Source organism: Chanodichthys erythropterus, chromosome 18 (assembly GCF_024489055.1).
Source record: "Chanodichthys erythropterus isolate Z2021 chromosome 18, ASM2448905v1, whole genome shotgun sequence".
In the NCBI taxonomy this organism is placed as follows: Eukaryota; Metazoa; Chordata; class Actinopteri; order Cypriniformes; family Xenocyprididae; genus Chanodichthys; species Chanodichthys erythropterus.
The window spans coordinates 6,048,525-6,067,826 of NC_090238.1; the positions used below are offsets into that span (position 1 = coordinate 6,048,525).

General features: G+C 36.5%; 1 protein-coding gene across 8 annotated transcripts in view; it reads left to right on the forward strand.

Annotated features, from left to right (window-relative positions):
• numb (NUMB endocytic adaptor protein) overlaps positions 1-19,302 on the forward strand; it is a 73,345-nt gene that overhangs the window by 42,842 nt on the left and 11,201 nt on the right. For 5 of the 8 annotated variants that reach the window (XM_067367745.1, XM_067367751.1, XM_067367747.1 and 2 more), the window contains exons 4-5: positions 12,362-12,394; positions 15,162-15,236. In XM_067367745.1, coding sequence (XP_067223846.1) covers positions 12,362-12,394; positions 15,162-15,236 — 108 coding nt within the window. The other 3 variants (XM_067367749.1, XM_067367753.1, XM_067367752.1) reach the window with 2 other exon arrangements.

Genomic DNA, 19,302 nt, shown 5'->3' on the forward strand with positions numbered 1-19,302 from the left:
GATCTTCAGTCAGAAACACAAGACTTCCTTCATTTGTCATATCTCCTGTTCATCACCTTAACAGTCTCCTTGGTCCATGTCTGTCTTCCTCCAATCACATCACATCTCTTTTTCTGCAGTTGACACCAAGTGATCTATTTAAAGAGTGTCTGTCTTGTTCTGCTGTTCTCTCTCCCATCCGTTGGTCTCGCTCATGTGTCAAATGTTCCAGGTTTGATACAAGTTGAGCTTAGTTGGCTGCGTTTGTGGTTTAATATCGATTATGTGGAAAATAATTTTCAACTCAAATGCTACCTATACAATAGGCACTTTTAATGAAAGTACTGTACTGTACATAGGAGCAGATAATAAACAATATTAATTTAAGACACAAGTATATCTGAAATAATTAAATATCATTCATGTTAAAGGCACACTATGTAGTTTTTTGCCACTAGAGGTCACCTTTTCAAAACAAAGGCATAGCTGGATGACGCCGAGATTGAGCGTGGATTCGTGGGAGCTGTCGTTTTCACCTCAAAGCCGGTGGAATAGAATCAGGATGGGACTCAGGCAGAAATCATGTTCATGGATGATATTATTAACGTTACTGTAGTCGGAAGCGAGTGTTCTGGAAGCAGAAACGAGGCCGCTGAGGCGATTGCTAATGAGATACAGATGCGACACCCGTCTCGAGAGCAGCGCAAATTTATTATGCCACAGTTGCTGTTTCTGCTTCTTCCAGTCAAGAGTATGTGGGGTAAAGCAGCACTGTTTATCATATTAGATACCTTTGAGTATATTAATACATTTGAATTATGTTATAACATTACTCTGTGCGTTCGCTCAGTGGCTGCTATGAGAGACTTGTTGCACACTGCAGTATGCTACAGTAGATCGATATTAGACATGGTAAAACATGGTACACGCTGTAAATCTGGATTCAAACAATAAGACTAAACAGGCCACGCCCTTTACCATTCGTTGTTACGTGCTTCAGTGGAAATGTAAAAAATGGCGTCTATAATGCTGTATCAAATTAAGCCCGAATCAGACCCAGATGAAGAGGGTCAAGCAGAACCCCTGCAATCACGACTTTTAAAAGACGTTTATGAATGGTACTTCATTTTTTTTATTTGTGTCAAAGAGTTTAGATGCTGTTACTGCTGTTTGATAGCTTTCAATATACAGTTTTATCCTGATTAAAGCTTTACTGTAGCCGAATACATCACTGAGTAGTAGCATTTTTGTAAAGGTAGCGTTTAATTTATAGCAAGAACAACTGTTTGTCTATGAACATAGGTGTTTGTTGGAGAAGTATGCACTAGACTTTAGCTAACTGGATAGCGAAGCAAAAACAAGTTGCTCTTTGTATATGTCCTCAATGCAACCAAAAATAGCAACAAAACTATACATTTAAAAGATATGTACAAACAACAAAATGTACTTAGTTTGAAGTCAATAAACAGCAGCTTCTGCTTTTAAAGTGGGAATTGCTTCATCTTTTAGTAAAAGCCTTTGTGCAAATCCAGCATTAAACTTGTATAGATTCTGGAAGGTGTCTTCAGCGCCGCCTCCAGTGTAGACAATATCACAGATTATAATGGTTTCTATTATCTTTTGACGCGTCGCGCCGCTCGCGTCCGGTTTACACAACTTTTCCGCTTCCATATGCCATGCGACATGGTTTCGCCCACTTTGTTGCGTGTTACCGGGGGCATTAAACTTCCATAAATTTAAAAGACAGTATCTCCGTTTGCATTGAACTTTCAGCGCTATAACTTTGCAGATACTGTTTATGCTCAAGCAGCAACATTACACACTAACTAAAGTTAAAAAAGTGAAATCGCAATGAACCACCACTTTAAACATTCTTGGAATCTTTGGGATAATGTAAGTACACAAGTCCACAAAATATATAATACTGTTCTAGTGGTTTTTGGATATTTTATTCCAAAAATCTTACATATTGTGCCTTTAACATACTAGTGTGAAACAATTGCTTACTTTTAAGCTTTTAAATTATTCAAAAGTTTTCAGTAAGGATGCATTAAATATATCAAAAGTGACAGTAAAGACTTTTACATAATTAAATAAAAAGTATAAAGTATATTCCCATAGAAAACAGTTATTTTAAATTGTAATAATATTTCACAATGTTCCTGTTTTTACTGTATTTTTTAATCAAATAAATGCAGCCTTTGTGAGCAGAAGAGACTTTAAAACATAAAACATCTTACTGACTTTTGTGTATATACAAGTTATTGGTTAATAATCTCAATATTCCTTTAACCACCTCTGAGCTGTAGAGCCCTGTGTTGCTCTCCCAAACCATCTTCTGCGTTGCCACCTGATTTCCATTTTAATGGTTCTGGTTCTTGTGCAAGAGCCGGATCTCAGCTAGTGCTCGGCATGAGGATCGGTGAACCTCTCTCAGAATCATCTGCTTTTCCACTGGCTCGACTGCTGAGCGAGGGTGTTACGTTACTACATAACCTGCCTACAAACAAATGTGTCACAACAGTCTTTGTTTATGGGTTTTTCTAGTTTTAATAACATAATTAACATTTCAGTTTATCATTAGTGTCATCATGAGTCATCATGAGTCAAATTTTGCAAATAAAATAATTTAATTTCAGACTATCTGGAAAAATAAAAAATAAAAAATGGGCTGAAGTAACTTGCCAGCACAACAAAAATAGGAAGTCCCTTCCAGTGTACACTACAGCATTGTTGATTAGAGTGGCAGTGATGTAGTTTTGTGACTGTTGTGGTTGTTTTGAAAACTTGCCATAGTGAACACATTATCCCCGAATGCACCGGGTTAGCAGAACAGGTACCTTATGATTTGCCCAAACCGCAGCATGTAAGCACGCAATCCACGAGGAGAAGGACAGGCGTGAGTTTCCTGTCTCGGCAGCGACCAGCCGAAGACATTCCATTCTTCAGGGAAAAGGAAATCCACTGTGCTGTCTATTTCCCGCATTGACAAGGCCTCCGACTCCTCCACCCAGGTTAAGCTCAGGGGAAAATAGAGGCGTGATGTTTGTCACTTTACACCTGACGGCTTGCTCTGAGTTATTGCGTATCTTCTCAGTCTGACCTTCTGTTGGAAAAGAATACTCTGTTTAATCACATTAGTGCTTCAGGCCGGAGGATAAGGCCTGCTTGTATAAGGCCATCCTTTTTTGTGAGGTTTAATTGAGGAAGTGGCTATGGATCCAGTGTCTCTCTCACCCTTAATATGTAATTTTTTCTTACATTCAATTCCACACAAAAAATCAAATCAAAAGTTTATTTCTCAGTTTGGTCAATAGAAATGAAAGGTTCAGAGTTCACAGATGTCTGCATTATGTGAATAAACTCCCACTCGTCTGGGAATGCTGGTGTAGTCTCTCGTACGGCTGCTTTCACAGGGAGTAATAAAAGAAGAGTTCACTTATGAATGAAAATTGTGTCATCATTTACTCTACTCTTTTTTTTTTTTCAGTTAATAAAGACTTGAAGTCTTGGAATATAGTGCAAAGGAGCAGCTTAAACATTCTTAAAGTTTGTTTTTTAGTAGGGCTGGGTATTGACACAATGTTTATGATTCGATTTGATTTCTATTCACATGCTTTCGATTAGATTAGATTAGATTAGATTAGATTAGATTAGATTAGATTAGATTAGATTAGATTAGATTATTATTTCGATTTGATTCGATTCGATATCGATTATTTTGGATGTAGGATATCAGATACAGTACATGGCAAATTTTCTAGAGGAAAAAATCTCTCAACTAATTCTGCAAACTACACATGGGAGTCAGTTGGTACTACTATAATAATATTGAAGGTTAAATTAACTTATTTATATACAAACACTTTACACTGAATGATGTTTTTATTATAAATAAAGTTTAGAATTACATAATCATATTTCTACTCCAATTCGTAGAAATATAAACATTTAAATTGCAGATATAATGAGTAATGTTATTTATTCAAACATGCATTAAATACTGAAGAACATTAAAAATTATAATGACTATTTAACGGTGCATAGCTATATTTATCGTTGCTTTCTAGAGTACACTTTTCTAGCTGACTAATGAGTTTATGGTCACTGAATATGTTTTTCTGAGTTAAATGTGACGTTACGTGAGTGTTTCTGAGGTTGAAACACTGATTAAGCTATTACATGAGACATGATACGGATTTCGGTAAGTTGTACTGTATCTTTTAACATACCTTCAGATGTTTATACATGTTCATTTCACGCTGTAACTGGTATTAAAGTGGAGGAGAGGATGTTCGCATGCGCTCCGTGCTGCCGCTTCTCTTTAACTGAGGCGCTAAAGCGATCTGTCATGCCACATTAAACAGCGCCAAAACGGTATTTATTTTTTGAATTTCATAATAAGATGGACGTCATTTGAAATGAGACTTTGCTTCATATCAAAAGTAACAAAGCACAAAGATTATTGCTATTTATTGGATGGGAGGCGCTACATATTCTGCTCATTCATCAACTGAAAACAGACTAGACTTAATCGATTCTTGGGATTTAAGAATCAATATCGTTTTGTAAAAGTGAGAATCGATTAAAGTCGAGAAATCAATATTTTTTTTATCCAGCCCTATTTTTTTAGTGTGCTTTAATTGTCTTTTAATTGTCTTTTTTTTTTAACACATTGTAGATTTATAATATTGATCATTTATAAGTAATTGGCCATAGCATGAAAATTGTTATCGGCTTATGTTACCAGAATTTCATCAGTTGATAGCTCGTTATCAGTTTCATCCCTAGTTGTTACATCCAAACTTAATTCTGTCTTAATTAGTTCTGACTAAAATTGCAAAATTAAAGGTGCAGTAAGCGATTTCAGTGCTTCCCACAGGTTTGAAATATACTTGCAGTGCTAGCCGGGCGAAAAATCCTCCTATTACTCAAGGCACAAAAATGGTCTACTACATGTGACAAACAAATAATGTGTGATTTTTAACAGTATTTTTATTTATTGAAATTAATTTTAATCATATAGCATATTACATTTAATTACATACTAATATTATGCATTGTAAATTATGCAAAATTACAGCATTTAAATGGTTCACCTTTTCCTATGTTCTCCTTGTTGTCATATAGTGTCTCTCTCAGTGAACGGGACACAGATTTTACTAGTAAAATTTATAAAATGAATAATATATGTGTCAAATAATGTTCTTAGTTTTTTTTCTTTCTGTAAATACAATTTATTGTGTAACCAAAATACCAATAATGCCCAAAAGAAAAAGAAAAAAAATTAGCGTGTGACTTTTAATTATAAACAAGCCCGAAATACAGGGACTCTTATTTTGAAATGTCTGTACTATTGCAGGCTGATCCTTCAGATTCTTACAATCGTCTAAAACATTTTATATAAAGGCCATGAAGTAGACTTTGTAATAATTCATCAATTTGAGTTCATTAGCAATTGCTTGGCATAAATCTGCGCTTTTCACTGATTGAGAATCACTTTGAAGCAGACTGAAGCGCTGTTGCACGAGCTTGTAGAACACGCAACAGCGCCCCCTTGTGACTTTGCAAAATGCAGCGCCTATGGGAATGTTAGCGGGAGTAAACAGTTCTGACGCACACATAACGAGCAGGTACGAAACGACTAGTTAATCGATCGCGGATGGTTTCATTATTTTGCGCGGATATAAAAGTATAAGAGGATAAAAATAATAAAAGTAAAAATGTGTCTTCAAATATACTTGGGCGGCCGTTATTATACGTGGTCGGCCCGCCCAAGTAAAGTCTATGTGTGGGAAGCACTGGATTTCTGAAAAATGCTGTTAAAAAGTGGAACGAACAGAGCACCACAACACACTTATAGCCAATCAGCAGTAGAGGGCGTGTCCACTCATGATGGTGAAGGAGTGAGAGTGAGCAAAAGGGACATTTGAAGAAAGTGTAGAAAGATATGGCTGAGAGACATTACAAAAGAGAAAAGTTAAAAGGAATATCACTGGATAAAGAAGTGTAAATAAGTGCTTCACACTGCATGTATGTGACAATATTTGGTTCACATTTTTGTTCTTAAATGCATGATAAAAATACTCAAACTCAGAGCAGATACAGAGATTGAGTTAGTGTGGAACCGAGCTGCTCTGAAACATTGAAAACACTGGTGGATCATGAGCTGCTCATGTGTAAATGAACACAGTGCACCCTTCGCCGTGACACACGCAACTCATATATTTATATAATTTAAATCACAGCCTTTGCGGGCACCATATTGCCTTTTTGGTTTCATTTCAAATAATCTTACAGCCCTAGTCTGAGTGTTATTGCAGGAAGACACAAACACTGAACGTAAGAGGCAGCTTTAACATATTAATAATCTCTCATGACCTTTTAACCTACTCAAACCCTCGCTTAGATAGTCCAAATCTTATTATTTCCAGAACTAATCAACAGTAATTAAGTTACCATCACTGTAACCCGGAGCACGTAATCAAGTGGCTTTAGAAGGAGAAGTGGCAGGATGAGGATGTGAGGACTGTTCTGTAACCTGTAATGAGATTTCCTCTCTCTGGACGCCTGCCACCCGTGTCCAGGAAGTTCATGTCTCTCTGCAGAGGCTCATCTTTATTAATGTCATCCACTTGTGATATTGTTTATCGTTAATGTGTTATCTGCACCCAACTTCCTCCAGGTGGCGCACTGATTCAAAATGATAAACGTGCTTCACATTCAGATGTGGAAAAAATAGTTGGTACCCTTGATGAACATGAACAAAAAACCTGTGAAAATAAATCTGCATTGTTAATCCTTTAGAACCTTTCATTGAAGTATAAGAATTTAAACATAAACTCATTATAAAAAAAAAAAAAATGTTATTCTGTAATACATGTTGAACACAATTAATGATACCCTTTTATTCAATACTTTTTGCAACCTCCTTTTGCCAAGACAATGGTTCTGAGTCTTCACCTTTAAAGCTTGATGAGTTTGGAGAACACCTGACAAGAGATCAGAGACCATTCCTTCATGCAGAATCTCTTCAGATCCTTCAGATTCCCAGCTCCATGCTGGTGCTTCTTCTCTTCAGTTCACTCCACTCATTTTCTTTAGAGTTCAGGTCAGGGGACTGGGATGGCCATGGCAGAAGCTTCATTTTGTGCTCAGTGACACAATTTTGTGTTGAAATTTTGTTTGTTTTTGGATCATCATCTTGTTGCAAGATCCATCCAGCAACCACGGCCCATTATTGGATTTCTAGCAGAAGCGGTCAGGTTTTGATTTTTTTATCTGTTGGTATTTGATAGAATCCATGATACCATGTATCAGAACAAGATTTCCAGGACCTCCAGCAGAAAAATAGGCCCACAACATTAAAGATTCAGCAGTATATTTAACCGTGGGCATGGGGTACTTTTTTATCCATGTGTGCACCAAACCCATCTGGTGAGTTTGCTGCCAAAAAGCTCTTTTTTTTTTTTTAGTTTCATCTGACCATAGAAGCCAGTCCCGTTTGAAGTTCCCGTCGTGTCTGACAACTGAATGAGCTGGAGATTGTTTGTTTTTGAATGAGCGAGGATTTTTCTTCAAACCCTCCCAAACATCTTGTGGTGATGTAGGGGTTATTTTATTTTTTTTTATTTTTTTTTTAGGATTTCTGACCCCAATACTCAACTAATCTCTGCAATTCTCCATCTTTGATCCTTGGAGAGTCTTATATAGTCTACTTCCTTATTAGATGCCTTATTAGGCAGCATACTAAACAGAATGGAATCTCAAAAGTGTGTGATTTTTAAGAGCCCCACATTGGCAGCAGGTCTGTTTTTATAACATTTCTCTCGACTCCTATCACCATATTGAGTAAATTCTCTTACTGTGTTCATCACAATACATATTGGGATGGCGTATCCATGAAGATATAAGCGATTAAGTCCTTTAATTTTTTCTTTCGTGCTAGAAGCGGGTTGATGATGGCTTGTCGTGAGGCTCCATCTTGCTAGGCTTTGTACAGAGCTCTTATCTCAAGTTTATCCTTCAGGTTTTAGAAGAATGATAGCAAGCACACACTTCCGCACTGTTTCTAGTCACCCTGTTTGTGTTTGCTCATGATCTTTGACCTCTGAAAGTTGGACCTCTTTCTGATCAATGATTAAGCCATTCATGTTGGTGCTCATTTTCTTTTGTAAGCAAACTACCCTACTTCCTGTTTCCTGCAGACAGGGTGCCAATGATAATCTAGAAAATGTAGAATCTTTTACTTCTCAACATCAGACAAGCTCCAAGCATTCGCATTTTTAAAAAGCAAGTGAACTTTTTAAGTTAAAGGCACAATATGTAATTTTTGCCACTAGATGTTGCTTATTTAAAACAAAGGTGTAGTTTAATGACACCTTGATTTCGTGGAATCATGGGAGTTGTTGTCTTCGGGTTCGGCTCGGGCAGAAATCCTATTCATTGATGAGCTAATGTAGTAAAGATTTATTAACATTACTGTAGTATGAAGCAGGGTGTGGCTGAAAACCACTGGAGTGAAACGAGGCGGCTGGAGCGATTGCTGATGAGAGACGAGTGCGACACAAGCCTCGAGAGCAGCGGAGCTTTTATTATGCTTTTATTAGACCACTTTTGTTTCTAATGGTCAAGCGTGTGTGGGGTAAATCAGCGCTGTTTATCATATTAGATACATTTGTGTGTGTTGAAAGTTGTTTTAGTGCTACTCTGCGTTCGCTCAGGGCTGCTATAAGACACTTCTTGCACACTGCAGTAAGCTAGATTGATATTAGTCATGGTAAATCACGGTACTCGTGGTAATCAAAAAAACGATATTTAAACAATAAGATTTACTGTGTTGAGCTGTATAACAATGATTCGTTTTCTGTTGATGAATTTAACCAAACAGTTGCTCACCTGTCTAACAAAACACATCATATATTAAAGCGTCTTTGGTGTTTCCATGGTTTCTTCAAAATAAAACAAATCAAAGTTAACGCAGGTATTTTATCATTGATAGGTGACGCACGGACAGACACAGTCTGTGTCCTGGTTAATATTGCTTATTTCTCTGTATTTAAACGATCTTGGAAATAATTTGGGATAATGTAAGTACACAAATCAGCAAAATATATAACATTGTTCTAGTGGTTTTTGGATATTTTAATCCAAAAATCATCTTACATATTGTGACTTTAAGGATCATCAGTTTTCAAAATGGAAAAAAAAAAAAAAAACGAGGCTTAGACAAAAAATTCATAATAAATCTGTCTATACTTCAAATGCTAAATTCAGTGCTGGCAATGACATGCATTCAGTTTACGTACACAGCTTTATTTTATCATGCTGCATGGCTACTTTAACCATTTTATTCTCCCCATTCTTCTAAAAAAATATTTTACAAATCGTTTGTGAATTGTTTATTTGTTATTAATTTCTGAATGTTCCTTCACAGCCAGCTCGTGATGGCATGAATAAATTATTAAATTATTTGGAAAGTTACAATATATTCCCAGAACAAACAAATACTGTTAAACAGACCACAATGCACTGTGATTATGTAGTAACTGTTAAGACAACTGCGGAAATGCAGGCCGATTCTGAGAGAGGACATTTTAATTTTTCTTTCCTTTAGTGTTTCCTGTTTCTATTTATTTACAGATCTTGTATTTATGTCTGTCTATACGGTCCTTCAGTTACTGCATGTTCTCTGCTCAATATCTCTAGCGTCAGTGGCAGTTATTATCCATGAAACTCCAGCCCTCCTCCATCTGTTTGCATATGTTCTGATGTGAATGCATTATGATGTTCTCTTTTTCTAAGCAGGTTTGTTCATATGAGCCATTAAGAGCATCTTGATCCTCACTCACACCCCTTAAACCTCTTTTCTAACCCAATGAATATTGCTTTCCTTCTATGGCTGTGTATGATCTTGTGAAATGCAGTTACAATAACTTAAACTTGGATCTTTCTGTAACATATAACCTCCACCTCTTTCTGTGAAACTCATTGTGCCCTTAACTGAAGATGTGGGTCAGTATATAATGGTTATGGTGGTCATGATTATTTGAACTGAAACCCAAACCTCAGTTAAGGGACATGAGGCCAGTGTAGATGAGGAAGTGAGTCTTAGGCTTGGCGATTGGTGCACTTCTTGTTTTACAAAGGCCACATACACACGGCAAAGTTTAGTGAATGACGAATGCATTGATGCAGTTACTGTTCCACATGTATATACAAAACACGGCAGTCAGTCCTACTTCCCCACACTCACGATGATAACCACTGCAACGTTTTGGAGTCACGTATCTGTAAACAAGAAACATGATGTGAGCAGTTTGTGAATTCAGTTGTAGATGCTGTCGTCATACCCATAAATAACCAAACTCTGTTTCTACAGAACAGGAATTTAGCTGCAGTGTGTATCAGTGTTATTTGGCCTGCTATTACAGTTTGAGTTTTTAATATTATAAAATTAAAATTCAGTTAAAGTTTTACTAATTTTGTTTTTTAAGTATTAATTAGTTATTATTTGTTAATGTAAGTTAATTTTGTTAATAAACTAAATGACATTTCTTTCATTCAGTTTATTTTATTTCAAGTAGAGATTAAATGGTATGAAAATTTGGCATTATAGCAACCAAAATGATTTTTAGGAGTAACATGTTAAATAAAGTAAAATAAAGTTTTGACTAAAGTTTTATAAAATGATAAATCTCATATTTCAGCCTTTAAACCATTTTTATCAAAATAATAAATGATTATAGGTATTTTAGCTGCTCTGTAAATATTTTTAGATAACTTATTATATGAATTGTTTAGATTTTAGAATGCATGTTATATTATTTTCCATCACCTGGTTAAAATATACAAATTTGCATAAAAAAAAAAAAAAAAGTTGTCAGGGGCTGAATAAAAAATGCCCACTCTCTGACAGTAGGTGGCGCTTGTGCAGAAATAGAGCTGTTTCCCTGGTAAGAAAATGTCTGAAGACAGTCAGTTCCCTTCAGAAATGCATTCATGTGATTCATTCATATAATTTCCGTTTGCGCATGGTTGTAAAAATTGTAAAAGTTTGTAGAGGCTGTAAAACTTCACTGCCTTCCATCATGTTTTTACACAAAACGAAACCTACACTGTATACTGTCGCTTTACTTTGTTTAATGCTGGACATGGTTTACCATAAGGTTTCAAATAGCAGTTTTAATGATTCTTAAAACATGAAATTATAATACTAACCATCAGAAATGTTATCGTCAAAACAGTAACCGTTTCATCCCTATTATATATGTTTTTTTATCTTAATTTAACGGTTATAACTCTGGTGTGTATGTGGCCAAAGAGTGATATTGAAACCTTCTCACTCATCCTCCCATAGCTGGGATGTGTGTATGGGATTAGTGAACACCGGAGCCAAGATAATTTCTCTCCCTGTGGCACTTCTGATTACCTCAAACAGCTTCCTTAAAGCTGAGGCATCAGAAGCAATCCTAATGAACTACTGCTCAAAGCTGCTGCCATCACTAACATCATAACATGATTTCTTTTAGAGAATTAGTTCACCTGAAAAAATGAAAATTCTGTCATGATTTACTCACTCTCACTCAAACCTGCTTTTTTCTAATGTGAAACACAAAAGGAGATATTTACTAGAGTGTTTACGCTGCTCTTTTCCGTACAAAGAAATTGAATGGAAACAAAAGCTGTTGAACTCCAGAAAATGGAAGCAACACCATAAAAGTAATCAACGTGACTCGTAAGGGCTGCACAATAATGGTTAAACTAATCATTATTATTTTGCTCATATATTATAATTGTGATTTATTTTTACATTTCATCAGAATTATTGCACTTATAATTACTAATAAAGGTTAGATTATTCGCTAATTATTAGATTAATCAACTAATTAAAAAAAAACTATAGCTGAATCGAAATCTGTCGCAGCCCTTATGATATTTCGATAGCCTTTTATGATATCTTATTTTTGTAGCTCAACAGCATCCGTCCACATTCACTTTCATTGTATGGAAAAGAGTGTAAATATTTTGCCTAACATCTGAGGGTGAGTAAATTTTCGTTGTGTGTCTACTATTCCTTCAAGAATACTGAAATAATCCAACTCACATAGTGGTGTAATAATACTAGAACTGTAACAGCACCAATAACATCGACCTTAAACATCACACGTGGTGAGTCTGATGCCTGATTTGATGAGCTAGAGGTGTGATCTCCCCCTCCTCTCCTCTCCATACTTCACAACTTTGTCATTCTTAACCATCGAAAGCCCTTAAACCAAAGTCTGCCCTGACACGCACTCACAGGACATTGTGTCTCAGTTCATTTGTAACACTCTCCTGCCTTTTCCTCCCACAACATCCCCTTACCAACCCTCCATTCCAGGACAGAAAGTTCTTCAAGGGCTTCTTTGCAAAAGTAAGTTCTGCTGTGTGCATTTACGTACCGTCCCAAATATACTCTACGCAAGTACGTCAATGCAATCTTGATTTCATATGTTGTTGCTTCAGCAATGTTTGAGATTTCAGGTACATGCTGCAAGGCTGCTATAGCGGCCATTATATTAAGATTTATTTCTTTCAGTTTACTTATACAGGCATGATGGGAAAAAAGGGATAGAAATAAAATCAACTTGTGTTTTCGAATAGCATTGTATATCTTACATGTGTACTCCCATGAACGTTATACCATGCTCTCATTTTAGATGTATATATTTTACCTTGCTCTTCCTTGTTTTTTTGCACATAACTACTTCATAAAGTTAATTTTGTGAGAACATAGCTATGTTTAGAAACCTATAAAACAGAAAACTGGCTACTGAAGCAATCAATCAGATGGTCAAAACCAAAAACCGCACACTTATATGCAAGTATGATTACCTTAACAACTTAATTTTACAACAAATCTTCTTCAGAGCGCTCACATTTGTTTATATCCTTATTGTAATCAATTGGATCGCCCTCAACCCCGAAAATATAAACGTACTGGATCTGCATGAATCATGTCTTTTTTTTTTTCAAAATGGAGAATTAAGATAAAAGGTATGCAATGATTAACTTGCAACCATTTAAATGGTTATTGTCTAACCTTGTCTGCAAACATACCATTCTTTAAAGCAGCTATTAGTTATTAAAAAAAATGTATATAGTGCTGCAGGGATGCCATATTTTTGTAGGCCAACCCGCATGTTCGCATCACCCTGGCTCCCCCCACAAAAACTGGTAATCTTCACAAATGAACACAACTTTTATGAATTTTGAAGCCTGAATACAGTCACCAGAAATAAAAAGCTAAACGTAGGCTATAAACGAACTATACCATGGTCAAATGCCTTCAACAACTCTTTCAGTCTTTATTTAAAAACAATTTGACTGAAAGTTTGAGAATAGTTAAAATAGTTTGCACAATGAGGCTGTGAAAGCGACTAGTGAGTAGATGAGTTTACCTGTTTGGTGTGATGATGATTAATGTCACCGACAACCTCTCTAGTCCCATTTAGACACTTGTTAGCAAGTAAAAGCTTTAAAAAAAAACAAAAAAAAAACAATAGGGCATTAATGATGTATTTTATATTGTAGAATAAAATGTGAAAATATCTTGAGCTTGTGTTCACCACAGACCTTATTTCAGGCATTTAACCAAAAACCCATTAAAAAAAATTGACTTAAGGACGTTGGAACTGGAAGTGCTAAAAAGCTTGTTTGCGGGTTTTGGCCTATAAAAATGTCATCCCTTCTGCACTCTATTATCAAATTAATTGTCTTAAATGGTTGATTTATTGTACCATGACTATGTCATGATAACACGTACTGTATACATTCCTTGGTTTTTCTCTGCTGCGTTTTGAATCCACTTCTTTATGTACAAAGCATGGTAACGTGTCACAACAAACGCCACATGGAGTCCGCAACTGGTTTATTTCACCTCTAGTGGGCACTGTTATATTGTACAATCTAAAAAATGCTGTGTTAAAAACAACCCAACTTGGGTTGAAAATGGACATTCCCAGCAATTGGGTTGGTTTAACCCAATAGCTGGGTTAAATGTTTGCCCAACCTGCTGGGTAGTTTTATTTAACCCAACTATTGTTTAAAAATTATTGTATTGCTTGCTTAAATTGAACCCAAAGTATGTTGGAAATTAACATTTATTAATAAATATAATGAATAATAATTAAACAATAAACATTTATTAAATTGCTTATTAATAAATGTTCACCTTTTGATTATTATTATTATATAGTTCCTTTTAAGCCAGCCATATGGTATTTTTTAAACAATAGTTGGGTTGAATAAAACTGCCCAGCATGTTGGGCAAACATTTAACCCAACTGCTGGGTTAAAACAACTGGGTTTGTCCATTTTCAAACTAACTTGGGTTGTTTTTAATCCAGCATTTTTAGTGTACAACCAAAGACTTGCAACTAAAAACTATCACTGTTGATTTGAACCAATAACCAATATGTCCAAAAAGCAACTATGGGTGTTGATTAATCTGTAAAACAGTACAGTATATGTCGGTTGACTTCTACCCGTGAGTACTGAGGTCTTTTACTGCTACAGCAACAAAGAAACACGTTAAGCATGTGCAAGCATTGCAAGATTGCAATGCATTGCCCAAGCATTCAGGTCTGCGTTTGTGTACTTGCAAATAGAGTATGTTTGTGGCTCAAACGTGTGTGAATGTGTGTACACTTTTTTTCCCCACTGATAGATTAGTTTGCTCCTAAAACATGCCTGGAGCAATAGAAGAGTATGCAAAGGGGCAAACTGAGTTACAAAACTCATTTTGTTTCCTTTCTATAATGAAAATGTGTGTGTGTGCGTGTGTGTGAGAGAGAGAAAGAGCTAATTTCTGCACTTAGGTAAGTGTGAACACTCAAGCTCCCCGAATCAGGATGTTTGTTTGTTTGTTTGAGTAGTTCAATTCTGTTCTTTCTTTCTTTCTTTCTTTCGTTATACAACATGCCTGCTCCTAACACTCCTGTAACCTTCTCAAAACTCAATGTTTTTAACTTTTCTCTATTTTCAGGTGTTATTGGTTGATGAAAGTACATTTGTATGAAAGTCGAGGAGGGTGAAGGGCCTCAACAGGGGAAACTTGTGGGGAAAAACAACTCTCTTCTCTTTTTGTGTCTCTTTTCCCTCCATCTCTCACTGTTTGTGTGTTATGTGTGTCCACACAGGCGGGTAAGAAGGCGGTGCGCGCGGTGCTCTGGGTGTCTGCAGATGGCCTGAGGGTCGTAGATGACAAGACAAAGGTACTGAAGGACTCCAAACTGACCTGAGATGATCCACCAGATAACCACAGTACAGATGATCACTTGCTGAGTTTGTTCAGCAGAGTTGCTTACTGCAGTCAGATGTTTACTTTTTTAGTGATTGTGAACATGGTTCATCAGACCAGCCGATTAAATGAAAAGATACTATTCAAAAGAATGATTTTAACTCGTGTGAACTTAACAAGGAGAGCTAGAGCAGATCAGGGTTACTGTAGTTAACCCAAGGCTGGAATACACTATACGACTTTTAAAATCTGAACGGATTTTAAAACACCAGGCATCATACACTTGCCGATTTTGCAAATGGTTACAGTGAAAAACTGGATACACTAAACAACTGAAGATCATACAATACCAGACTTTTAAATCGTTCCAAACACAACAAACGCACACATAAACACGCTTCTATTTTGAAATTCTCCGACTGGATGGAATCAGATTCTGAAACTGTACCCATAATACACTACGTAATTTTAAGTGATTTTTCTCAGCTCCGAATGACCAAAATCCGCAGACTGGTGAAGACTTTAGGCAACTTTTGTCGACTCAGGGCAAAACTATGAGTAAAAGTCTTGTAGTTTATTCCAACCTTAAGTTGACTTTTTTTTTACTTAAAAAAAAAATATATATATTTCAGCTAGTAAATTTCTCATTTTCATGTAGTTTAACTTGCTGTGCTAAAATACTAAAAACTTTTAACTAAAATGAAAATGGAAAATATAAAGATGAAAAATTAATTAAAGGTCCCGTTTTTCGTGGTTTTTTTGAAGCTTTGATTGTGTTTATAGTGTTCAATATATCATGTGTTCATGTTTCGCGTGTAAAAAAACAGTATTTTTCACATAATTTACTTATCTGTATACCGCTGTTTCCACTGTCATAAAAACGGGCTGATGACTTCCTTGTTCTATGAAGTCCCTCCTTCAGAAATACGTAACGAGTTCTGATTGTGCCAGCGGTTCCTGTGTTGTGATTCGACAGCAGCTTAGCGCTCCTTGCCCGGAAAGGTCACGCCTCTTACCATAACGTGTGCTGCACATAGTTTTACATGTGGATTATTGTGGTGTTGTGCCGAATGAACACAAAAGACAATAATTCCCGAGAGACTGAACTCTTTAATCTCCACAAGCAGCGACAGAAAATGCACAACGTTAGCACTCACTCAGAAGAGTACCTCATACGGAAAACAGCCATATACATAAACATAGTCCCCTCTTGTGGCCATTATGTGCACTGCAGTCCAACATTAACTATTGCAGTAAGGATACCACAATTATAATTTTCGGGATCCGAGTTAAACATAAATTGTAACCATTGATTTCTAAGTACAGCGTCCCTGGGAAGGCCAAACAAAGGTGATTGGACTGCGGGATGAAAATAACAGAGTTTCGACGACATGGCGACAAACACACTCTACAAACGCAACTCCGAGGGAGCGCAACAAGACCACGCCCCCTTTTTTTGTGTATTCCTGTGGGCAGAGGTTAGTCAAAAAACTGTTTAAGTGACGTCATTAAAGAAGGAAGTAGAGGGATGTAGTCCAAACTGCCCGTTCGATGTAGGCGACTTCTGTTTAATAAAATATCTCGCTTGGCATTGAACTTTGAGCTTTAAAATTTTACAGATTTGATTTATACTCTAACAACAACATTACACACTAGAACGGGACCTTTAAAAATATAAAAAGACAACTATAATAGTATCTCAATAATACTAAAAAAGAATGGGGGCAGATGTCAAGATCTTTTATAAATGACGACACAAAGCTATTGTACTGTATATGGCTTTAGAAGACTTTAAATATAGTGTGTGAATCATACACTGAGCAGTAATGATACTTTTATTAATGATCTTGCATCCTTGAATGCTTTGATCCCATTCATTGAAAATGCACAAAAAAAGAGCATCTCTTCTTCTGTGTGTGTGTTCCATGGAAGAGATTTGGATCAACACAAGGACTAGGTTAATGAGAGTACTCCTAGGCCCTGTCCCAAATGACACCCTAAACACTCGTGGTCTTCTTATGAGTCTGCACTTTTGTGATGTTGCTTTGACTGTCGGGAAGAAGTCTGATGCGGAGCTTGCTTCAGTACAGGCTTGGCAAACGTATGCATCAAGGGCGCATATCGACTGCCCACAAGCACCTTTCTGAAACCTAAAATGACTAATTGGACTCCCTACGGTCTCATGGACTTCATGGACACGCACATGGCAGCCATTAAGTCCACAAGACCATAAGTGCATATGTAGTGTGCCATTTGGGACCGGGCCCTAGATTCTTGTACACTTACCATATTCATGTTTTTCTGCCACCTGCTGGTGAGAGCCAGTCATTGCTCATCAGTGCATGAAGGCCTGCTGGATTTTGGACTTCTGGCTTAAAGTCTGGTCCATATTTCTGCATTTGAGGCCATCTGACAAACATGTAAAGTGGAGAACCACAGTTCAGTTAGTTTTTATGTGATATTTATGCATTGTAATAATAATACAGCAGTCTCCACAAGCAGTTATACTGACCAAAGAAATTAGCAAAAAATGTGTGACTTTTTTGATCAGAATTTCTGTCCATCCAAAGCAAGCAGTGGTCACTGCTGAATGAAGAAAATAAAGACACAAACTGACTTTTTAAATGTACAGTCTTTTACTGATGCAAATGCCTACGAAAGGAGACATTTAATAGTCAAAGTTTTGTAATGATAATTGTTTGTAAATCTCTTTTCAACAAAAGAGAAGCTCTTCCTGCTATTTTACAGTACAGTAGTAAGTAGTCTTCTTCTTTCCCCTGATGTATTTGCATCCCTGATCCTGATTGATATATATAAATGGATATATGGCTATAAACTGAGGGCGTTTTCAGACCTGTAGATCATTTGCTTTGTTCCAAAACAGTGGCTTAATTTGTTACAATGTTGCATTTTCTTCTTGGTTCGGTTCGTTTTCAAAAGGCAACATTTCATAGTGTACCAAAATGTGTTTTTCTAGTCACATGTGAGTAACAGTTCACCAGATGGATTGACATTTTCGCTCTGTGGCTTATTGTGGCTTCATCTGTAGCTGTCGTGACACTGACAAACACTTACTTGATTCCCACTCTGACTGATAAAAAAAAAAAAAATATATATATATATATATATATATATATATATATATATATATATATATATATATATATATATATATATATACAATAAAATGCAGTCAGATGAAGAGGTGCTCTTTGGATTTCATCCACAAAAACTCACAGAATCAGACACTGCTGCTTTTTATATAACACATTTCCTGTTATGAATTATGATAGCACTTGGTTTGTTGTTCTGTTGGGTCAGATTGCTTTCTCACCTCAACCGAACCGCTCCAGAGTTTGTTTTCAGTTGGGCCGAGACCACCTCATTTTATTATGTGAGTGAGCACATTAGTTACTGCAGTTGAAAATTAAAGAGCGCCACTTCATCTTAAAACATTGTGTAATCGTGCTTCTGCGTGCAAGAATGCTGCCGATGAAGCCTTGATTCCTGCTCTAGCTGCATTATAACATTCATATATGGTCTCGACACAGTTCGCTTACTAGTGCTGGGAGATCCAGAGAGAGCACGCTTGAATTTACCGCAGCATTAATACAAAGGTAGTATATTATTTAACATCAGGAAAGACTGCTACATTTGTATAGTGTTTGCGTGTCTCGACAGTTGCAGATAAAGCCACAATAAGCTCATGGAGCGAACTTGTCAGTCTTCTTGACGGATGACGCAGGGGAAACTCTGGCCAATAAGAGGACAATTTTCCTCGCATGAGATTTGCATGAAACATTTTGGTACGCTTTGAAGTGTTGCCTTGTGAAAGCAAAGAAACCAAGAAGGAAATGCAACATTATAACAAATGAAGTCCCTGTTTCAGAACAAAGCAAACAATCCATAGGTGTGAAAACACCCTGAGGGAGAAAACGCTCCAGGTTCTGAAACAAATGCTCCAAACGAGTCAGGTGTGAAAACGCTCTGTTCTTTTGTGAAAAAATGTAATTTGTAATGACATGCATTTTGCCTGTTTT